Source organism: Anastrepha obliqua, chromosome 1 (assembly GCF_027943255.1).
Source record: "Anastrepha obliqua isolate idAnaObli1 chromosome 1, idAnaObli1_1.0, whole genome shotgun sequence".
Lineage (NCBI taxonomy): Eukaryota > Metazoa > Arthropoda > Insecta > Diptera > Tephritidae > Anastrepha > Anastrepha obliqua.
Genome location: NC_072892.1, coordinates 131,180,379 through 131,196,282, shown reverse-complemented (window position 1 = coordinate 131,196,282; position 15,904 = coordinate 131,180,379). Strand labels below are relative to the sequence as shown.

The following is a 15,904-nucleotide window of genomic DNA, read 5'->3' as shown; positions in this document are numbered from 1 at the left end:
CACTTCCTCTGCTACCACCAGCTGGTTCCGCATCGAATACTATCAAAGCCGGAGCGTTTGTATCCATTCAGACGACATGACCCAGGCAATGTAGCCGCTAGACCTTTATTCGCTGCACTATGTCTATATCGTCGTAAAGCTCATACAGCTCATCGTTCCATCGTCTGCGATATTCGCCGTTGCCAACGTGCAAAGGTCCAAAAATCTTACGCAGAATCTTTCTCTCGAATACTCCAAGCGTCGCTTCATCGCAATTCATTCAACATCTCGAAATAAGAAATATTTGACTTAGACTACTTTGATAATTATGGGCACATATGGGAAACCATTAAGAGTGCAACGCACATTTCAATTTTTAATTTTTTAATACTTTACTTTCAAAATTCAACTCTGAAAATATTTTTGTGATGATCTTCTACTTGCCACAAGCAGCATGCGGCTCCTTTTCGTGTTTTTCGATTATATTTTTTTGATTTTATTATTATTATTTAATTTTTTTTTTCTATTTTTATTTTTACTATTATCGTTTACTAAACTTACGTACCATAATTTAAAAGCTCAATAAAATACAAAAGAGCAGCACTTCAAGGTCATAAGCTCGCCGAGGTTGAGGTGCCAATATAATACGAATTTTCTACTTGCAAAGAGCTACTTTTGCTTCGTACATTTGTTTCTGTTACTCATCGGAAATAGTTTTTATTTATTTTGAAAACGTAATACCATCATAACCAAACTGTAAATCGTGCGTGTTATCTGCAAAATAAATTGAAAAAAAAAATCAATTATTTGCACATAAATTTCCTCAGTTTGAAATTTTCATTTTCTCGCACCTTAAGCGCAGTGCTCACTGATAGCGGCTCAACTCCCGCAATGGTTATATTTCGTGGCGCCTGCGATTGCATTAACATCAAGCGAATGGTATTCTGATTGCGCACATCCAAGCCATACCAGTTAATATCGTAGATGCCTCTACAAAACTGATCATTCTATGGGAAAATACATACAAACACAACTACTTAGTATGTGGAATTAATTGAAACCAATTTCTCGAGGCCATACTTACACAAATTTCCACACGCGTGCCCAATATACAATACATGTACAACCAAAGAAAGCAGACAAATATGTAGACATAAGCGCCAGGCCAATCCTTCAGCATGATTATGAGCAAAGTGCTCAAAATGCCCAAAGTTGTGCAGATGATGTGCGCCGAGATGGTCCAAAAGAATATCAAATTGCAATTATCATTGAATCTGGGGGGATATTAAATATAAAAAGAAGTATAGAGATTAACCAAGTTAAGCAGGAATTTACCGTTAAGTTAATATAAAAATACTCACGCCAAATAATACTGATGCCATTCCACAATATCATCCACCATTTTGGTTATGCGTTTATCTTTTCCATTCTGTTGCATCACATCGTGCAGATCGCTGACTTTTAATGTGAATATATCATTAAAGAAGATTGAGTGCGTTAAAAATAGTAGCAAATATAAATCGCCAGCATACAGGCCAAAGGCTGCTATTAGCACACAAGCGGTATTAAAGGCATTGTTCACCATATAGCCATGCGATGTGGTCACATCGAATCCGGGCACTTGGCACAGCAATACGAGATGTCGCTCGCCCTTAAATATGTACAGGACAAGTGGCGTGCACAAAATTAGCAAAGTCGTTAGTGAGTACACTATGCCGCAGGATATTAATATCTTTTTCATGTTCCTATTCCACTCCAACAATTTCAGCTCGTATTTCTTGCCCATCAATTCATATTTCTCATAAATATCGAGTAGTTCCAATGAGAGTTGCCGATAGAGTTTGGGATACATTAAAGCTGAAACAAATTTCACCAATCCCTGTGTGGTACAGCTTACCGGCGAGAACACATCCAGCAACACTGTCCAATCCGTTGCAACGTATTTGCTAATCATATGCGCCGAAAAAAGATAGTAGGCGAAAATGAATCCCATAACCATGAATGTTTTTGAATTTATTTTAAAATCCTTGGAGACTATATCGGCGCCAATTAGTCGAGAGCAGAAACTAATAACCGAAAGTATTTTATAATAAATCTCGGAAGGACGGTGTTTCGGATGCATTTTGGAAAAATATCACAAAGCGCAGCAGCGGTACGAATACTTGTTTCGATTTATTATCTATGGTATTATGGCACCTTCGTTTGGCAAAACTGAGAAATCACTGTAAATGTGAACAAGAAAAATTAAAAAATTTTATACTTTGAAGGTTTGGCCATGCTCCCACGCTTGTCTACACACTTCCGCGTTTTTGACACGCTAATAGAGTTATTACCACTACGTAATTAATCATATTAAGAAAACTTTAATTGCTTGAATCATTTGCAATTAAGAGTTATGGTGCTATGGCAGTTTGAAAAGTGATAATAAAATAGCAACACTCCGGACGCTATTTCCGTGTGCTGCTATTTTATGTGCGTGTGCGTGCTATTCCATCTGCATCTAAATGGTCTTTCGAAAGTGACGCCTCGAAGTCAGTAGTGAATAATTCCTAGAAGGTACCTTTTTCATGTCATTGACATTTTTCAAGTAAACAGATGGAACAACCCGTTAAAACTATTGAAACTTATTACGAAAATGATCGATTTTTAAAAACAACACATCGTAAAGTTCGTGACTTTTTTGGTGGAAATCATTATCATCGGTTCCTGTTTCTCTTACTGAAGCATAGGGCCTCAGTAAAACACCTCCATCTGATTCTATTTCTTGCAAGAAGCTTGATTTCGTTCCAAGTTTTTCCTGACGTTTCAACCTCCTTCTAGACAGTTCTCCTCCAAGATATTTTTGGACGGCGAACCTTGCGAGCACCTTGTGGATTCCAATCCAGTGCTTGACGATAGATTTCATTTGCGTTCTTGTGAAGCGTCTGCCCAATCCATCTCCACTTTCGCAGTTCTATCATATAATATGAGCTATCGGCTGGATTTTGCACCTCTCGTATAGATCGTCGTTACTTATGGTGCTGGGCCACCAGATCTGCAATATCCGGTGTAAACATCTGTTCGCGAAACAAAGTAGTGAGCACAAGAAGCAAATTAAGAGTTTATAAAACTTGCGTTCGACCACTACATAATGGTGTATGCCATTGAGCGCAGATAGAACAGCTATAGAACGCGCTATCTCAACTATCGAAATGGATAACTACAAAGAGATGGAAAGAGTGCTGAACATCGGAATTAACATCCGATCATTAATAAGACTGACTTATGTATTTCATATTAATATGAGGAGCAGGATAAGAATGCAAAATAAAGATGAAGAAGAAGAGAGGAAGAGTCGACAATTCAAAGGCTCATGAAAAATTTCAAGAAAATTGTTTTATCGTGCTATAAAGCCGACTGACAGACCAAACGGAACCAAAAGCGGAACTGAAATTGGGCTGGTGAAATAAATGGCCCATTTTCTTTGAAGATTAAAATGTAAGAGCTCATTATCAATGGATATCGCTATGGAAAATTGATTGAAGATTTTTAGTGGCGTCTTCGTAAAAGAATAGACATAGGATCTTTACTTTCACACAATGTTAGAAAATACTACATTAATGCGTTTTAATTTCACGTTATGGTGACATAAACTGGCCATGTAGATGGTGCGATCTAACTTCAGTAGACTACTTTTTGTCAAAAGTAAAGTCCATGTGAATAAGCCGGCAACGATTCCAGAGCTGAAATATAACATTTGGATCGATATTGCAGAATTGAACTCAATGCGTTAATGTGTGAGTGAGTCCTTGTTCAGCCTGTAGGCGTGCTCATGGTGGGCATTTAAATTGTGGCATTTTCCACATAAGACCAGTGTTAAGCGCCTTATTTTCCGTATATTGAATAAAAATAATGAAATCTGAAAGAATCTAAATTTGTATATGTTTTGTTTTGAAACAACATCAAGGCGCGTCTTTTGAAAAACCCTTTACTGGGCACATAAAAACTTGGAATGACCTTGACAGATGTTGGGGGACTTGCTTCTTCTTCGTTAGCGCTTCAGAAACGTCTGTGCAGTACAATTTCAATCATGAAATGGTTCGTAGAATGCGTAGTAATTGTAAAATTTTATTTTGAAAATTACTCGTCCAATATCTTGACACAACCTGCGCACACTTCATTCCCAGCGGAGTTGTAAAGTTGTAAATAAAAAAAATTGACTGTTTCGGGGTACTGAAGATCAACGAATTGTGCAGGAACTATCTCTGCATGATGTTAAAGTCACTGCTTGCCGTGGGGTGTGTGCTATGAATATTCTCGTATGCTCTATGTTCTACTTTTTCGATAACCAAACTTTTGTAGCCGTACATTGAAGAAAATCAGTTGATGGATCACAGATTGCAGGAAGATGACACAGCATACCAAAGGGCACAGCAGACCATAAAATTACTCAAGCCAATATTTCGTCGGCTGCTTATCTTCAAAAACGGCGATTTTCTCGCCTGATTTGACTGTGCGGGATTAACATAGTTCTAGCTCATACAGATTATGGAAGTTAAAACGGCTGAATGGAAATTTAATAGGAATATCTAACTGTCCCCATATTTCCTTAAAAGTCGGCATATAGCACTTGAAAAATACATAAATTATATCGAAATTTTTAAGGATGAAATTTGAAAGTCGTTAAAATGACGGTCTCGGAAGTTCTATTGTTAAACAGGATATTTTACCCTAAAAAATTAAAAAAAGAAAATGTTTAAATGTTAAAAAAAAAACAGAAGAAATTTCAATTAAAACATTTTTTTTTTATTTCAAAGCTACAAATAAACCAATTTTCAGAAAAATTTACGACAAGTTTTATAAAAAACTTTTTACTTTTAGTTCTATTTTACCTCAAACCAACAAATAAATAAATTTTCAGAAAAATTTACGGCAATGTTTAAAATAACTTCCATTTAATTAAAAAAAACCAGATGAAAAAAATTTTTTTTTTTAATTAAAAAAAAAATTCAAATGTTAAGAAGAATCGAAGAATTTTCAATTGAAAAAAGTACCAAAATTATAAATTTTTTTATAAAAACTTTGTTACTTTTACTTCTATTTATTCAAACCAACAAGGAAACCAATTTTCAGAAAAATTTACGACAATGAACAAAATAACTTTTATTTTACTTAAAAAAATCAGATCGAAGCAATTTAAAAAAAAAAATTTTAATGCTAAAAGAGCCCAAGAATTTTCAATTGAAAAAGCTACCAAAATTATAAATCTTTTTATAAAAACTGTTTTACTTTTGCTTCTATTTTTCTTCAAACCAACAAGGAAACCAATTTTCAGAAATATTTACGACACAATCGTAAAAATACTATAATTGGATCATTTAACATGAAATCGCTCACGATCGCTATTTGCCATGGTTTGGATAGCAAAGTGCTCAAAAAACAAAACAAAAAAAAAATACTTTTAAGTGGAAAAAATATTCATAAGTCCTAAATTGAAAAAAAAAAAACGAAACTCTAATAACTAAATTAGAGCGTAGTTGTTGGTATTAGAACCATACATCATGAAAGTAGAGCTTAGAAAAGAAGCAACAACGAAAATTAACTACACAGAATAAAGACAGGAGAATAGTCTGTTAGCACAAGGGCTGTTAGCACCAGAGCTGTTAGTGGGCTATCAATGCCAGATCTGTTAATCTCGAGATGTTAAAGGCTGAACTGTTAATGCCAGAACTGTTAAAGGCAGAAATACTCATGGCATTTGAAATTTTTTTAAATAAGATAATATATTTTAATTTAGATAACAGTAATTAATGTTTTCATCATTATTTCTCATTGTTCGCCACTTTCAAAATTTATTCATTATTAACTTAAATATCTCAATGGTTACCAAAATATGCAATTCCTTGGCCTGTATTTTAACTGAAAAAAATGGTTAATTGAGTTTTGAACGAAACTTTTTGTAGACTGCCAATTTCTGTTTCTGTATTCGCTTGGAAGTTCATGCATTCCATACACTGTGCAACGCCCCTATTCGTATTTTGAGAATACGACCACCTCCGGTAGTTATTGGTAGTTGTTGTTAATTGGTTGCTTTAATTTGACACATTTCCGGCAGCTGTAATAATACAACTTAACTCATATTGCGCGTTTATTTTTTCCAAATAGGTATTTATGATTTATGAATTGTTTTCGCGTACGACTCCGACACTCGCACACCATACGGAATTCGTCGGTACTTCTTGGTTCAATGAAACTGGATTGTTTTATTTTTCTTCACTCATAATGATCGAATTGAAATTAATGGCTTTTATTAGTATTTCTATGTTAATGAATTACCAGCCGGCGTAGTCAGGTTTCTTCGCTCATGCGTGGCTTTCCTCTAAGGCTTCCTAGCCGTCACGGCCGCCTGGCATCTTTTACGATATGCTTTCAATGGGTTTAATGAGCCAGTTAGTGAACAGGTTTGCCGCCTCATTGGCAATACATGCAGAGGTGTGTATTTCTAATGGATATTTCATTCTTTAATTCGTTTTTATTATCTACCAAATGTACGAACACAGTGAAAAGTTGAATCGTGGATGTTGCCTCAAATGTGGTGACTGCTGCCACTGCGTTTGTGCCACGCTTGCCTCTGCTATGCGAATTTGGCATTGACGCTCAACCAAATGAAAAAATGGTTACAGTAAATGTTACAAATTCGGCCGTTGGTTACGCATATTCAAAAAGTTTGGCTTAGCGTTCGTACGATGGTTGTGCATACAGTACTGGAACGGGTCGGATTTATATCAGACCAAAAACTGCCATAGCTGGACGAATGTGGATTGTTTTTCGTGGAAGCGGACCGAAATTCTACATTACAATATTTTTTTGGGTACAAATTCTGGAAGAAATATGACAGCCTAAATTCCTTTCGGTCATAGTTATGTACATTAAAAATTCTGTAGTGGCAAGAATTGTAGAAAATGTAGAATTAATATTCTGGGTATACAAAAAAAACCATATTTATTAAAATATGGGTATCAATATTACATTATGAGCGTCAGAGGAAAGAGGTTTGAAAAATCTTTATTTCGAATATATTTTTGAATAGTGTTGCCATCGGTTGAAAAATTATGTTAAATAAATTCTACAATTAACATAATTTAGAATGAATATTAAATAAAACACAATTATTAAAGCTTATTTTAAAAAATAGTTTTGAGAAGTGTTGCCACTTGTTTGAAAAATTGAGTTCTATTAGAAGTATAATAATAAAATAAATGAAATGTTACAATACGAGTGCCAAAGGAAAGATGTTTGAAAAATCTCAATTAGAAATATATTTTTGAGTGGTGCTGCCACCGGTTCAAAAATTTAAATAAATAAATGAAATAATTATATTAATAAGAAATAATTAAAGTAATTGAGTGTGGTTGTCAAAGGAAAGACATTGTTGAAGGCTTATTTTAGAAAACATTTTTGGAGATGGTTGCCACATGTTTGAAGGGGTCTTTAATTCAATGTAACAAACAAGTCAATTGATATTATACTACTTTACGGGAGCCAACGATTGAATTACGAAAAATAAATATTTTGAATATATTCTTAAATAGGGTGGCCACATTTTAATAATGCATACGGATAAATTAATAATTTGTCAAATAGCCATTTCAACAGTCGATACTTTGAACTTTTATCGCCATTTGAACAGCAATACGTTGCAAAATATCATACTTTAGAACTTTATTTTTATGATTTCCAAAAATTTTTCCACAAGCTTTAGAATTTTCCTTTATTTTACATTTTATTTTTTATATGTTGCATTTTATATTTTATATTTTATGTTTTATATTTTACATTTTATATTTTATGTTTTATATTTTATATTTTGAACTTGATATTTGATAATTTGTATTTTATATTTTTTGTTTAATATTTTATAACTTATTTGTTATTTTTGCTTTTTTCTTTGCAGTTACAACCTTTGCTGCTTCTAGCATTAATATGTGGCGTGGCCATCGCACAAGATTATCAGGACTATCAAGAGAACACACCGCGTCCTGCACCAATAAGACTGCGTCCCAGCGCTGGTTTGGCAGATGCCCCGCGGCCCACACCTGTGCCAATTCTGAAGCAAATAAATAAGTACAGCAATTGAAAGCTCCCGATTATATTCATTTTACTACATAAATATTCTAATTTATAGGCACAATGAAGATGGTTCCTATACATATGGCTATGAAGGCGCCGATGGCTCTTTCAAAATCGAAACCAAACTGGCGACCGGTGAGGTGAAGGGCAAATATGGTTATGTCGATGAAACAGGTAAAGTGCGCGTGGTGGAGTATGGCGCAAATCAATATGGTTTCCAGCCATCTGGTGAAGGCATCACTGTTGCACCGCCCACATTGGTGGATGAAACGGCAAGGGACGAGCCAGAGTATGAGGACGAGCCCGTGCGTCCGCAGAGGCCTTATGTAAGTAAATTTTGATTTATACACATTTCTTCTAAACTTGCTCGAGCGTTTTTCTTTCTGTATTCTTTTCATTTCAGCGTCCACAACGCCCACAACATTCCCGTCCTGCACCAGCGCCACGTCCACAACCACAACCACAACCACAGCCGCAACCTCAACCACAATATTTGCAATACGAGGAAGAGCCTGAGCAAGCACCAGAGCCACCACGTCGCATTCAATATGCTCCACCACCGCAACATGCATCCGCCGGACCAGCGCCCCAAAGATTACAAGTGCCAGGTGCACAACGCACCACCGATGTTTTATACTCGCCGTTGCAAAATGCCCCACGCCCCGAGCCAGACTACTCACAAACACAGGTAGACAATAAAGTTCACCCAAAGCAAATAAATTTTTTAACTCAGATTTTTATTCGTTTTGTTTGTTTTTGCGCATAGAACTTTGGACAAGGCCCATCTAATGTACGCATTTCTCGGCCTGTCTATGCACCCGCACCGGCTCAGCCTGCTCCTGCAAGCGCACGCGCTAATAACTTTTTAGGTCCACCATCTGGCGGCCGCCCAATATTGGAGCCAGCGCAGTTTGGACCAGCGCCACAGACCCGTCCCGTACAACAGGCTGCACCAGCGCCGCTACCCCGCTACCAACCACAGATCAATCATCAGCCCCAGGGGCAAGGACGTGTTGGTGGTGGTGGCGGTAGTTTGTTGGATCAACTGGCGCGAGATTATGCTCTGCCACAGGGCAATGCTCAACCTCTGCACGATATATCATTTGGGTACTATTAAGCCGAAACTGAACGTGAGTTCTCTGGAGTTGTGTAAATTTATGTGTATAGTATTTTAATGAGCCCGATAAAAAGAAAATTGTAAATCTTTATAAAGTTGCCAATTTTGTTGGAAAATCTTAATTTATAATTTGCTTAAGTTTACTTTCGACCGTCGAAAAGAACAAAATCAGATGAAAAAACACAATAAATAAAATTAGTTGAACCACGTTTTTAATTGAACTCACTTTTTTAGGTTACCAGACTGAATTCAAATGAGTTTTTTCCAAAATTGTTTCAATTAATCAAAAATATATAACTACTTCGTTGAGCTCATCAATCGACTCGAGTTATTATGGCGAAATCGTTTTGAATTTTTCTTTTTGTTCTCAAAGGTCTGCAGTGAGTGAAGGTTGACGTTTTTATTTAAAGGTATGAGTGATATGTTTCTTTAATTATCCTGCTCTCAGCGTCACACCCTCATATTTATTACATTATTTATTTCCCCCAGCTGTTAAATGCTATTAAATGCCGCTCCACAGGGCACTAGGACACAAAGGTAAAAAGAGAAGAAAGTAAAGAGCTAGACTAGCCACAACGGCTCTTGGCGGTGCCAACAAATTTATTAAAATTTTTCTTTCTTTAGTTGATTTTTCGTAAGATTGGGAAGACATTGGGTAAAAGCAAGAATGATAGATTACAAAGTTTGACCATCAAATTGTGAGAGTAACTTCGGCTGTGACGTTATAGAGGACTCGCCAGCAGAGCACTAGAGTTCCTGGCATTCAAACTGAATATGATGATAATGAATACCGAAAAAAAGTATGTACCTAGTATGAGACAAGGCGAATCTATTAAAGGTGGTGTTGATAAATCAGCTGTGTTTTTTGTTTTTCTTTCGCCGTGTCCATGTGGCTGTCAGCTCAGAATGAAACAAGGCGAATTCATTACTTGTTTTCTAGTTTCTCAATACTTTGCTTTAACAATCAAACGTGCAGAACATTGTTGTTGGTCAAGTTCCACTACCTTCAATGAATGCGCCTTGGTTTGAGAGTAGTCACGCGTGATCTGTCATAAAAACCCAATTGGAAGGAAAAGGATCTTCCAATCTGTTCACCCTTTAGAACTAGATTTATATCCTTCGCAATCTAGCCTTTTGTAAAAACTTGCAGGTAAAAACATTTGTCTCCTTCCTATTTTTGTGACGGCATCCTATGTATGTAGGTGTGAGTTTGATAGGCAAACAAGCGAGGGAGTGCTTAGTCTTTTTGCTTGAGCGTATAGCTGCGATTGCTGATAGCATACGAGATCGCAGTTTTCTCGCATACGAAACAGTCAACCAAAGAGACAATTTTTTCATGGGAATTTCATCGCATACAATTTAATTTTAAATTCATCTGATGCCGACAGGCAAAGCGCTCCGCTGCTTTAATGCAATCAAGATGTTGCAAGATGTTTAAACTTGAAAACAATTCATGAATCCAAATCTCCAACGAGTTGAATAGAGAGGTGCAAAATGAAGAATTTGCGGAATGCGTATGTTGCACAGAATAATAAATTCGACCAGGTTAGAAAAATATTAGAAAAAAAATCAAATAAATATAGTACAAAATCATGAATATTCAAATGTCATTCCGCGAATTTCACTGTTTCCCGCATTATCAACTTCTAAGTAAATTTGACGAATTAGCTGTCAAACCTTGAATTTAATAGTTCATGGCATGTGATCAAAAGCATACGATGTATCTTAGCAATGGTAATGGTTGTACGGGTTAGGCTAAGGCCTTTATACACTGCGACCAGATTGATCTATTGTGCGCCCCTAATTACTTAATTATAATTGTTTTATATACCGAGGAATCGAACCAGCTCCTTAGGAGGGAGCAATTGTAGGTCTTTCTCCTCTACTAGTAGGTTCGAGCCCAGGATTCTGTGTCTCCTGTGGATTAATGCCTCACAGTTGGTGATTAAGTGTTCCACGGACTCCTCGTCATCACAGCAGAGCATAATCTTGTACTAGATAATCCTATTGTGTTAAAATGTTTATTACAAGCAATGTGACCTGTGGGTGCTCCAGAGAAAAATCTGAGGCCCTTTTTATTTAAGGTTAGAGCAGATTTTGCTCTATGTGCATTGAAGTTCAAAAACTGTTTGGAGTGATTAAGGCCGCTTGAGCCGTTCCAGTGTTCCCTGATTTTAGAATGGATCCATTTTTTGATTTCCTGTTTCGTATTATTTTTGTTAAAGCCGAAAAATGGGGTTGGTCCAATAAATAGCGCTTCTGCCCCTTTTTTGGCATGAAAGTCTGCCTTCTCGTTTCCTTCGTGCCCCTCATGTCCTGGTACCCAAATCAGTGAGACCTGATTATGAGTGACCAGTTTGTTGAGTGCATTGTTACACTCTATTAGGACTTTTGACTTGAATGTGAGGCTTTGAGAACCGATTGGCTGTCGGAACGTGTTTAAATTTTTTTTTCTCGAATCCTCTTTTGGATATGATTTCCACTGTTTCCATTATGGCGAAGAGTTCCGTATGGAAAATTGTGGTATCTGTACTTAGTGTTAGAGATTTGTGTGCTCTAGGCCCTACCATCCCTACTCCTACTCCTTGGAGCGTTTTGGAACTATCTGTGTACCATTTTTGTGAGTCATCAATTAGCCATGTTGGATTAGTGTTCCACTCTTCCCTAGACGGGAAGATAACCTTATATCTCTTTATAAAATTGAGTACAGGTTCCGTGCGGTTACTCGCCTGGGTTATGCATACTGCAAGTTGAACCTGTTCAAGATATTAAGGTGTCCAGTAAGATCTCCTGTATTCATATGAAAAGAAAGTGCTTGCATAGCAGCTTCCATGCCAGCAGTTAGAGTAGTTCTCACGATGTATCATAATTGATATCGTATACCTTTTGATATGAATGGTATAAACAAGCGATTTATTTCTTATGATGTATCGTATGAGGATGTTCAGAGCAAGTATAGATGATCAATTAGAATTTCTATGGTAACATTAATCCAACGTTAGATACCTTTTTTAAAACTTTCGGTCGAGGATCCTTTTTAAAAGTTGATATCCATAAATCGATAGAAAATTAAATTTTAGGGAGATGCCTGGAAGCTCTAGTCGTCCTGTAGTCAGTCCGGCTAGACCCGGGTGTGCAAAAAAAAGAACATTTCATTGAGTTGTACAATTTAAATTTGTATGATATTTTTAGACATCTTGATACAATTTTCTCTGAAATTTAATAATTTTTTATGCAACCTTTTTAAATGAAAGAGCGTTTTGGAATCAGGTGATCTCATTTTTCGACGCCCAGCTGAGAGTGTTTTTACTTATGTTTCTGTACAATGGTCTAGACCGGCCTTCCATTAGAACAGTAATTCTCCGGGTAGCACCTATAGGGAACACGTGGGAGGCATAAGCAGTTTCCTTCTAAGGACTTCTGCCGTGAAGATCGTAGAATCCGTAGCCAACCACAAAATTGTATCCTTTATTACAGAGTCGTAGTGGTTTCACTACACTACAAATTAGAGGGTGAACTCGAACTCTAACTAGAGCTATTATAGTAGGCCTACAAACCTGAGTAACCCTCTATACCCTCATAGACAGTGCCAACCACAGTACATAACCTAACCTAACAAATCGAATTAACAAAAAACCATTTTTTAAGTACTTTACTTTTTATTAACCCGTCTTACTCGTTTATCGTTTTTAGTATGCCGTTATTCGAAAGGTATCATAAGCACCTCGAACCAAAATACAGATTTTTTAGGCATTTCATCCAAAATCTGCAAGTACGCTTGCACTTTAACCAAGGTATCTCTACCGTCATTGCCTTTGCTGCCACTCCCGCGAATGATTCGCTACACGTTGAGAGAAGAGTGTCATTCGACATTTGAGGTCCCTTAGCCTTTGCCTTTTCAGGTAAAGGCTTATCTGCCTTGGATTGGGTCGAGGATATAGGCATTTCCGACTTCTGTCGATCGACTTTACTCTCCTTTGCCTCGAAGTTGACGGAGCTTGAGTACTTGCCTTAGCTAATGCTTCAGCTTTTTGCGCTTTCTGTCTTTTTCATTCTATCTGCCTTGCGGATAGACCAGCACACCTGCGTTTGAATCTCCGATAACTTCAGTCTTTCAGTCAGCCTTACTGCATGATCATTTCACATGTATTCACACACTCGTCCAATCTCAGTTGTTTCGTAAACACCCCATGTGCCGACAGGCCATCATCTGATTCTGTCAAATTCGCTTATAGTCGAATCAGAGTCTGTTAAAGAGCTCAGCTTTAAAATCTTACCAACATACACTTCAACGACACTGCCACTCAGCTATTAGAATAATGCAATTTACACAGTACGGAAATCATATTGGTTGAGCGATTTTTATTTTCTAAATTTATTTTAACCCTTAACCGCCGAGAGCTGTTTTTGTAATATAATATTCGCCCATTAGATGACGGAAAATTCGGTGAAAGTCTAAAACGTTTATAAGAATGAAAACTTATTGTAACATTTAAATTGATTTATTTAGATATGAAGTCAATATATTTGCTTGATTTATAATTTTATAAATGACACTAATTTTTATAATATTTAAAAGTATGATATTTTTCGAAGCAATTGCCTGTGTGTAGTGATAGATTTGCCGGACATGCTGAACAATCGTTTACGACCGTCTTTAATCTTTCTATCAGAACATACTCGACAGTCTTTGTTACTTACAAACCGAAGAATATGCAATTTTCCATCAAGCCGATTTGCAGTTTCGGAGGTATGACGTTTCCCTTGGGGTTTCTTTTTCTTCGAAAATCTCCTCTCAGTGAAGAATTAACTTTTTAACAAACTGTAGATGAGCTGTAGGTATCTCACTTCTTTGTACTACGGTATCTTTATACAGAATGTATGCATTTACTACGGATACATCTAATCCCCGCCACCATTTAAAACTTTTCCTCATAAACGGATAAGAAGCTGCTCTATCTGCTAGATCTGCTCTATCTAAAACTATGGTGGGTTTTTGAACAGTCAGAACACTACTACCGCGATTTATTCTCGTAACAGTATGCGCATCGTCGCTTGGCCTCAAGTTCTGAGCACTATAACTTCTCTTTTATCTTTCCAGGCATTAAGTAACAACTTATTTTTATGGAAAAAACTGATTTTATAGACGTGGTAAACTTTGTCTTTTTTATTGTACCTTTTACATTTTATTGTACCTGTTAGATAACATTTCTTCTTCAACAGTTCTTCTGCCAATGGTATACTTGTGTAATAACTGTCGGTATACATATGTATGTACATCTGAGAACCTTGCCCAGTGGGGACTTTATCCATTAACTTTTTGTATAATGTTAGAGGTATTCTGGCAGTTACAGGTAAATACGGATTGGCTAATTCTTTTGAAGTTAGACTTCCATAATACTCGTATGGGAGGATACTAAAAATATATTCAGTACGTGCATCAGCAAGCACATAAACTCTGCTACCCCATTTAGTGGGCTTGTTCGGATTATAAGTGATGAAGCTTATTTTGCCTTTAAATTTTATAACAGATTCGTCGACACTGATGTGCTGATTTGGTAGAAAATTAGTGGAAAATTTATCATCTAAATATTCTAGATACAGACTTACTTGCTGTAAGCGCGGTCTCAAAGATTTGGCAGCGATTGGTGTTTGTTTTAAGTGAAGCGTCCAAAAAATTTGAATGAATTCATCTCTAGTAAAGGTATTTGCATAAAATGGAATATGACTTGCTTCAGTAGTGTACCAATATTCATGTACAAGGTGTGTTCAAAAAGTATCGCAAATTTTTTGTTTTTTTTCAAAAATTATTTATTTATTCCGTAATATTTTATCCATTTTGTCCCCTTCAAAGTAATCCCCATGAGGTATTATGCACTTGTGCCAACGTTTTTTCCAATCTTCGAAGCACTTCAAAAAATCATTTTTTTAACTTGTTCAGCTTCTCCTTCAATGCCGTCTTTATCTCGTCAATCGTAGAGTAGCTTCGTCCTTTCATGGGACTCTTCAGTTTCGAGAGCAAGAAAAAGTCACAGGAGGCCAGATCTGGGGAATACGGTGGCTGTGCCATCTTTAGTGTGTTGTTTTTGGTTAAAAGGCTGCGCTCAAGCAACAATGTGTGCGCAGGGGCAGGGGCGTGATCGTGATGCAAGAGCCAATTTCTGTGCTTCCACAAATCCGGGCGCTTTTGGCGGATTGTTTCGCGCGAATTGCGCATAACTTGCAGGCATAACCCTATAGCAAGAACTCATGATTTGCAACGCCCCTGCAATCGAAGAAAACGTTGCTTATTGACCGAACTTTGCTTTACATTCGACCGAACTTGGCACGCTTTTTTCGCTCTTTAGCAATGTTCATGCGAACTGCTTTTGGTCGAAATTGAGCAGTTTCGGTACCAATTTTGCGGCAACCCGTCTCATGTCCAAATCATTGAAAAAAATCGAATGGCACGAGCCAATCGATATGTCTAAGTCCTCAGCAACTTCTCTAACGGTGATTGTTAAAGTGCTCGGGCGTCCGGTATGCTTTTCGTCATTCACATGTTCTCGGCCTTCTGAGAACATTTTGTACCACCGATAAACGTTGCTTTGGTCCAAGGTAGCTTCTCAAAGGTAGCCACAAAAAAATCGAAATTCGAGTATACGTAACCTGCGAAAATTCAAAATTCGCGATACTTTTTGAACACACCTCGTATGTTGC

General features: G+C 36.9%; 1 protein-coding gene across 1 annotated transcript in view; it reads left to right on the top strand.

The window, feature by feature from the left end:
• Positions 1–9,409, top strand: part of LOC129236123 (uncharacterized) — a 51,634-nt gene extending 42,225 nt beyond the window's left edge. The window contains exons 2-5 of the mRNA XM_054870340.1: positions 7,913–8,082; positions 8,144–8,414; positions 8,492–8,776; positions 8,855–9,409. Coding sequence (XP_054726315.1) covers positions 7,913–8,082; positions 8,144–8,414; positions 8,492–8,776; positions 8,855–9,205 — 1,077 coding nt within the window. The 3' untranslated portion in view covers positions 9,206–9,409. The remainder of the gene's footprint in view (positions 1–7,912; positions 8,083–8,143; positions 8,415–8,491; positions 8,777–8,854) is intronic.
• The last annotated feature ends 6,495 nt before the right edge of the window (positions 9,410–15,904 follow it).